The 8,184-nt window shown below is 43.8% G+C and overlaps 1 protein-coding gene across 1 annotated transcript; it reads left to right on the top strand.

The window, feature by feature from the left end:
* The first annotated feature begins 6,343 nt into the window (after positions 1–6,343).
* LOC103083794 (putative G antigen family E member 3) lies at positions 6,344–6,685 on the top strand. Its single transcript, XM_082931334.1, is given in 1 exon segment — positions 6,344–6,685. A coding segment is annotated over 1 exon segment (342 nt).
* The last annotated feature ends 1,499 nt before the right edge of the window (positions 6,686–8,184 follow it).

Here is an 8,184-nt window from a genome sequence, read left to right on the forward strand (position 1 = left end):
GTCTGAAAAACACTACCAGTCTAGTCTGATTTATCTGCTCTCATTTGACCCAGGTAGAGAATTCTCTTTTGTGTGGGTCCCAACCAACAAAGACTTCTTACTGTGACTACTGCCTGAAGATTGCCCATGTTTACGTATTGAGATGAGTGGTCCTCTCTCCCACAGTCATAATCAGTCCCATCACTGGGCCAAGGCTACAGGACGCGTAGCCTCGAAAGTGCCTAGAAAGATGTGACTGTCAGACTTCCCTGGTAGTCCGGTGGTTAGGAATCCGAGCCTCCACTTAAGGGGGCATGGGTTCAATCCCTGGTCAGGGAACTAAGATTCCCTCATGCCGTGTGGCCAAAAAAAAAAAAAAAAAGAAAAGAAAAGAAAGAAAGAAAGAAAGATGTGGCCATGGCCCAAGGTAATGCTTCTGTGGACTGGAGAATACAGACAATAAAATGGCTGTGACTTCTAGTCTCAGTCTGGCTAATTGGTACAGCTGTCCCTACACAACAGTCAGATGTAGTGAGTGACCGCCACCAAAAAAAATGTGTGTGTGTGTGATCTTTAAATTTTAATAGCTATTCAGACAGTCCTTAGAGAGAGAATTGGCAGCTTGGACCTGGAGGCTGCTCCCCCCACCTGTCTCCCGGCACCGCAAACACAGCTGTGTAAGAAGGAGACAAAGCTTCCAAGGAAAGAAATGGTACAGTCTGGGGGGGAACAAACAATGGAAGCGCCTTTCTCACAAACCCACTTGGGACAAGGCCTGTCTAGTAACAACAACAATTAGCAAGGAGGATGTGATCAGGCTTTTTTTTTTTTTTAAGAAAAAAACTTCACTGTGAAGTAAGATCATTCAAGACCCAACTCAGCGGCCACTTTAAAACCATTTTTTAAGGATGAGACAGATCACACCATTCAAGTTGAGGGGAGAACACGGTAGCACGTGTTTCTGGCAAGTTTCACATTCAGGTGCTGTCCGCGCATGGAGATGAAATGGAAAGACGATTTATGCTCTGTCATAGAACTCGGAGTTCCCCACACGAAACGCAGGAGTCCCTGGGAAAGTGCCTAGAAACTTCTTTATCTGGATTTCTCCAGGCTGCAAAGCGCAGGCATTTTTAAAGTTCAACTCTTTAGAAAAAAGTCAGCAGAGGCAAGATTTCCACAGATGTTAACAGTTCTAGAGTGGTCAGGGGGCTGCGGCTCTCCGAAGCAAGGGAAATTCGAAGAGGGAAAGAAGTCGTTTTGGAAGAAGAAAACCCAAGCAAGGAGGTATTTTCGGTATCATTTAAATCACAAAATAGCACGAATGCGGTCTCTGCCTGTGCGCTACCCAAACGTCGATCTTGAATACCACTGAACGCTGGTTTGAAAATTTCCATTTTTGTAATTTGCTTTCCTTTGTTAAGCCAAGACTTGAGAGAAACCTGGCAGCCGTCTCCAAAGTCTGGCACGATTTCCCCTCCGACGCACTCGGTTGGTGGGGATGTGGAAGGGACCGCACAAGAGAGAAGGAGAGAGAGGGAAGGAGGTGGATTGAGAAGTGCCCGCCGGGGGCTGCGGAGGGAGCGGGCCGCAGCCTCTCAGTCAGGGCGTTTGGCTCCACCTACAGGAAGCCGAAAGCACTCGAAGCAGAGCCCTCTGCTGCCACGGAAACCAGGGGTGTCGGCGACTCGGGCAACTGCTGGAGAATTTTCCAGCCAGTGGGAAAGGGGTGTAAGGAGCTGGCGGTAAGGAGTCGGGAGGTAGGGATATCCATCACCAGGTCCACAGCGGCATATCAGATACAGCACAGGGATTCGTATTTGGAGGAAAAAAGACTCCATGCCTCCTCCTGTAACCTATGATTGATTTCACTGGTTACATGTAAGCCCCATTTGAGGACAAGGGCAGTTTCTATTCCCAGTCCAGGCCCATGACATAGCCAGTGTGCTCAACTGCTGAATGAATGAATGAACAAATGAATCTAACCCACTGGATAAACACTCGGTTAAACAACAGCGATCTAATGTGATAACAAACGCTTCCCCCCACCCCCCAGGTATATTTAAGAGTTGTCAGGCATTTTGTTAATGGCTGTAATTGCTTAAAAAAAAAAATCCTGCACCATCTACACTATTCCAGTGTTCTACCTCCAATATGGGTCGCACTAATTAAGTGCCACTCATTTCATCTGATGCCCTGAATTTGAAATGAGTAAACAGAGGCTTGGAGAGGTTTTTTTTTCCTGGGTCAACCAGTTTGTTGGTGATAGAACTGGTTCGGGGCTAAATTTTCCTGACCTTCTCTCTGGTGTTTGTTTTCTAAGGCAAGAGAATTATTCTGCCGGACTGTGGATTGACCTGCACGGATACGCTTAGCCGACTGGCTCGCTCAGGCGGAAATTGGCTTCCCCACCTGCCTGTTGTCCTGTCCCTGAGCTTCTGTCTTGGCTTCTGCGAGAGGCTGCTTTACTCCAAAAATCAAGTGCTGCCTGGAGCTGGTGCCCACTGGTTGCTAAACTTATGAATCCGTTTTTTTAAAGCCTAAAGGACAGAATCTTTGAGCTTGCAGATTTGTAAGCTACAAACAGGCAGGTGCTGTGTTTTAGCAAACCAGGTGTCTTATATCCAATATCTAGCACATCTACTTATCCAAAGTGCTTAATAAGCAGTTGTTGAATTTCCCAGTGATAGTTATAGACGAAGATGATATTTACCAATTGAAAAAGAATTTTTGCTGTAGGCAGTTAGCACTCAGTTTCCAAATTTAAAAAAAGTGAAGATTCTTCCTGTAAATGAGACTCCATTTGCATTGTGTCATAAATGATGATGTAGTGAAAGTTGGAGATCAGAAGATCCAGATTCTAACCACAAGCCATCTATAAGATGGAAATAAATAATACTGTCATGACCTCCAAAAGGATTAGACATGAATCCTTATTACAATAATAATTACAGTATTAATAATAGTTTTTTGTGCTATTATTAAGTGCTTACTACATTCCAGGCTCTCTATTAACCACTTTAAGTGCATTATCTAATTTATCCTTATAGCAACCCCATGAGGGTGACAATTATTATGCCTGTTTTACAGAATGAGAGACCAGAAGCTCATAGACATTAAGGTACTCACCTACAGTGACGCAGTGGTGAAGCCAGTATTGGAACCCAACTCCTACCTGACTCCACACTCCTAAATGTTATGTTACACAATAGATTCCTATTGGCTGATCCCATGCTGGTGGCATTCAAATCTCTATCTCTAGTTCTTAGTTCTCATGGGAACTCTATACTTTTATTTCCAATTACTGAAATAATATCATTAATTGTACGTTCCACTACTGTTTAAATTTAAAAGGACCTAAGTCAAACTCCTTCTTTTCTTTCATAAGCATTTACTCAGAACCATCCATATTCAGGCCTCCAAGCTTAGTCTAAGGCAATGGTTCTCAACTGGGGGTGATTTTGCCGTCCAGGGGACATCTGGCAATGTCTGGAGACAATTTTGGTTGTCACAACCAGGGGTGGGGGGAGGCTATTGGCATCTAGTGAGTGGAGGCCAGGGATGCTGCTAAACAGCCTACAGTGCACGTGACGTTCCACCACGACAAAGAATTATGTAGCCCAAAATGTCAATAGAAGTGAGGTTAAGAAACCTTGGCTTAGGAATATGGAGATGAATCAGGCAGATATCATCATTAATCATCTGCTATGGGAGATGTATGTATAAATTTGAAGCACAAAGTTTATGCAGATTCTTATGTCGTGACAAAGGATAAGTGCCCCAAAGCTCATAAAGAGTTATGGGGTTTACTAGGGGCTGGGGAAGGCTTGGTGGAAGAGGTGGCACTTGAGCCAAGTGCAAAGAAGAGAGAAGATCTGGATTCTGGATAAAAGGACAAACAGTGTGCAGGGTGTGGGTGTATGTAAGGAGTTTATTTTAATTGAAGTGGAGGAGGTGTGAAGAGGTGTAGTGGAGACTAGGAGGTAATGTTTTGTTGGGGCCAGATCGAAGCGCCTTGAGTGCAAAGAGGAGGACTTCAGACTTCAGTTGTAAGTAATGGGAAGCCATCTAACATTTTCACATGGGGGAATAATGTGATCAAAATGTTCTGGGGGGATGAATCTAGCAGCTGAATGGAAACGGATTGCAGAGAATAAGAAGCCGGAGGCAGGAAGACATGTTAAAACACTACTATCACATGTCTTGCTGTTAAAAGGAAACCACTTAGCTCTTTTCGTTTTTATTAGTAGCAACCAATAACTGAGTGATTATTGTGATTCAAAGCCAAACACTATATATACAATCTTACTTAGTGCTGCCCTCTGTCACAAGGATCTCCCCATTTTACAGATAAGGGGATGGTCAGAGTGGATAAAAAGTGGCAGGGCCAGGATCTGGCTACCAAAGCCTGTGCTCCTAACTGCTTTGTGTGCTGGGTACAAGGTTGGGATTCTTAACCTCTTGACCAACCCAGACTGTTCTTTCTAAGGCAGACAATAAAACAAGCCAGCCCAGGCCCCACTGGGAATGGGAAGGTCTAGGACAAACAGCCTCAGGAAATCTGCTTCTCCCTGGCAGACAGAGCTGACAGTAGGAAGAAAGGGGGTGTTTCTCTGGGCTAATTTTGGGGGTGTGGGGAGCATAGGCATATGCCTTATTACAAACACAACTACAGGGTAGATTCCTTTAATTTATTTGGAGTTAAATTGGTTCCTCCAGGGCGGATGGTAAATGAGAGCAAAAATGGGAACGTCTGAAGCAAAGATCGAGCTTCTCATGTCAGGCATCTCTTGGCTGATGAGGTAGCAAGCAGAAGACATGAAGTGGGGGATAGAAATTCCCTGTTTACTTGGCTCCTGAACAGATTGCTAACTGGATCCAGGTGTGTGCTCTGGTTTTGTTTTAGAGCCTTTTCACCACAGGCAGGGAAGGAGAGGAAAGGTGTGGACCATATCCGTAGACAGAGTGGGTGGCAGCATTAGAATCGGTGGAGGTGCTGACAGAGGCATGGCCATATATACTAGCAGGCTGTGTGGGCTTTTGGTGACCTGCAACTAGAGTGTCTTTGGTCACCCAGGGCACCAACTTTTGTCATGAAAAAAGATTCACAGCAAGAAGTTAGAGAAGGATACGACCAAAATGGTGGCCACCACCGAGTAGCCAAGGACCAATAGGTAGAGTACATGTGAGTACATCCTCGAAAACCTCCAGGTCTACCTGGAAGGAATTGAGATGGTGGAAACTCTCACAGAGCAGGCAGGGGAAGAGTCAGAGAGACTTTGATGGCCTTTGATGGCCATTCATTTCATGGTGACTCTCCATCGCAGGATAATCTTTAAACTCTTTTGTAAGTTTTGTGATCTACAGTTTAAAGGTCAAAGGCTCCAGGATTCCAGAGTTCCAGTTCTTCTTTCTAAAGTCCCACAGCATTAAACAAACATAAATTCTTGCCACAATCTCTTAGATTTGACGGCCTAATAAATGGATTTAAAAAAAAAATTCAAGACACAATCTCCTCTCTAGACCAAAACTCCTGAAGGTCAAAGATTGAATCTGCACCACCAAACTCAAGAGGTGCTCAAGAAGTATCTGCTGAGTTTAACTCAGTGCACTGTTCTCCTGAGACATCAAGAGTATTCACTAGATGCAGTAACATGATTTTTAAATCCAAATTTTATTTTCACCTCATTAAAAAAAAGCCTAACCTTATGTATCAATATGGCTGTTTTCACAAAGCCTTTGCCCACAGTCTGTAAGTTGTCCTAATACTAAGACCAAATGCCAAAAAGCAAACGTTTTTTCCCTGGAGAAAATCTGGAAGAGGCAATTATACTAGACATACTACTCAGAAGGATCTGTTTCAGTGTTTTTGCTTTTGTAAGTAGCATCATTAGGCCTCTTCAAACCAAACAGTGTCCTGAGAAAAGAGTGAAAGCCAGAAAGCAAAGTTCCCTAGCCTCTAGAGAACTAAATGGCTCAAGCCTCTCCATTTTGTTACCCTACATGGGATGTTCCATATGGAGATGAGGAATGAGACTCAAAGCACAGCTCTCTGGGCTTGAGGGTCTCACACAACTGAAAATGTCCCTGGTCACTTCACACACACCTCACCCTTCAAACCAGCTACCTTGAATCCAATCTGGTGGATGATGTATTACTTAACCTTGAAGTATCAGGTTAGCTTCAAGTCTTTATTGAGTACTCACCATGCATATGGTGCAGACTTAGAAGATATAGAGGTAAGAAAAAAGACCAACAGTAGCTGTGCAGGGCAGATCGTGTTCCTGCCATTTGGATTCTTCCTTGCTGAATGAAACTCAGCCAATAGATCCTCATAGCAATACTCCTGGGAGTTAAGTTGGGAAATATGAGTGGGCGTGTAAGAGCAAGATCCCAATCTGCAGGAAGAAGAAATGATGGAGAGTCTTCCCAGCCGGTTAGACCTCTGGTTGCTCAGCAGCCCAGTGATAAACAACCTCAACTAGAAGAACCACAAACTGAGAGTCAGGATATTATACCTGCTTATGACATTGAAGATGAAGGAGCATCTGTAGCTCAAAGGGCTGATATGGAAGCTGATCGATAGAAACTGGTTCTCTTGAAGACTGTGGATGAGCCTGGAGGTAGTCCTGATGTCAAGAAGGAGATTCTACCAAGTCTAGAGCCTGTTAAAATGCCAGAAGCTGGTGAAGGACAACCACAGATTTAAACAGAGACAGACTGAAGCCAAGCATGCTGTCCTTGTGTTGGAAATTTGACTGCTAACCATCTCTCAATAAAGTTTTACAACTTAAAAAAAAAGGAAAAAGGAAGAAAGGCCAAAATAGGACACTGGCCCCCAAAGTTTGGCTTACAAGCTAGTTGAAGAAAACACAGTGAATATGGATGAATAGAAGAAAATATTTGTTCCTCAGACACTTAGTGAGTGCCTTCTTTGAGCCAGGATCTGTGCCAGACAACAGGGGTACCAAGGCTGAATTGGTTCCATTTTGTTCAGTTCAACACTTTGTTATTCATTCAGCATGTATTTATTGAATGTATTTGTAGTAGACCACTGCTTTTCAAGCCTTAATGTGTATGGAGATCACCTGGAGATTCTGATTCCAAAGGTCTGGGGTAAGGCTTGAGATTCTACATCTCCAGCAAGTTCCCAAGGAATGCCAGTGCTGTTTGTCCCTGAACTACTCTTTGAATAGTAAAGGACCATACAATGTTTCAGTCCTTTGCTATACAGGGGAAAATAAGGCAGCCATGGCCCCTGCCCTGATGAAGCTGATATTCTAACAACGAATATAAATATTAAACAAGGAATCACAGTGAAATACAATATTAATGGATGTTCAAAGTCTTTGGGGGAGCATTTTGTGAGGGGACCTAATTTCACCTAGGAATCAAAAAAAAAAAAAAAAGCTTTCCTGAGGAAGTGACGTTTAAGCTGATAGGAATTTGCAAACAATAAAGGAGGAAGAATATTTCAGGTATAGGGAACAGCATGTTTGAAGGCCTGGAGGTAAGAGAAAGCTTAGATAGTCAACAAATATTTTGAGTTTTACCATTTCCAGGCTCTGAGTGTAAGGCCCTGCCCTGGACAAAAGCACAGTGGGAGAAACGGACATGGAAACAGATGACTTCAAAACAATGCAGCAAGAGTTCTAACAGCAGTGAGCACAGGGTGCCAGAGGAGTATTGAAGAGGATTTCCTAACCCAGCCCAGGAGAGAAAACATTTGAACGGAGCCCTTGCAGATGAGTGGGAATAAGGCAAGAGAAAAAGATGTGGCAAGGTGGGAGAGCTAGTCCTTGCTGCTGAGGACACACAGTCTAGTGGGGTAGTTGGCAAGTTGTGTTATATGATCCTGATTTTAATACAATTTAATCATTGGGAACAGTGCCTGGCACATAGTGGGCACTCATTAAATATGTATTGAAAGGATGAATATCTAAATGCCATGTAAGTGATAGACTCAGGATGTCCTAGACATAATTGGGTACTAAGTTGTTACCAACTCCAAGTGCCCTAAGAGTTCAGAGCACTAGGGTGTGAATAAGAACTGGGCTTGAAGGAAGGCTACAATCTGTGGGATGTAGGGGAGATCAGTAGACATCCATCCTGAAAAGGAAAAACTACTGGTTCACTGCTGGGAGTAAAGGATTAAAAAAAAAAAAAGGGGCTTCCCTGGTGGCGCAGTGGTTGGGAGTCCGCCTGCCG

Source organism: Lipotes vexillifer, unplaced genomic scaffold, assembly GCF_000442215.2.
Source record: "Lipotes vexillifer unplaced genomic scaffold, Lipotes_vexillifer_v1.1 scaffold47, whole genome shotgun sequence".
NCBI lineage: Eukaryota > Metazoa > Chordata > Mammalia > Artiodactyla > Lipotidae > Lipotes > Lipotes vexillifer.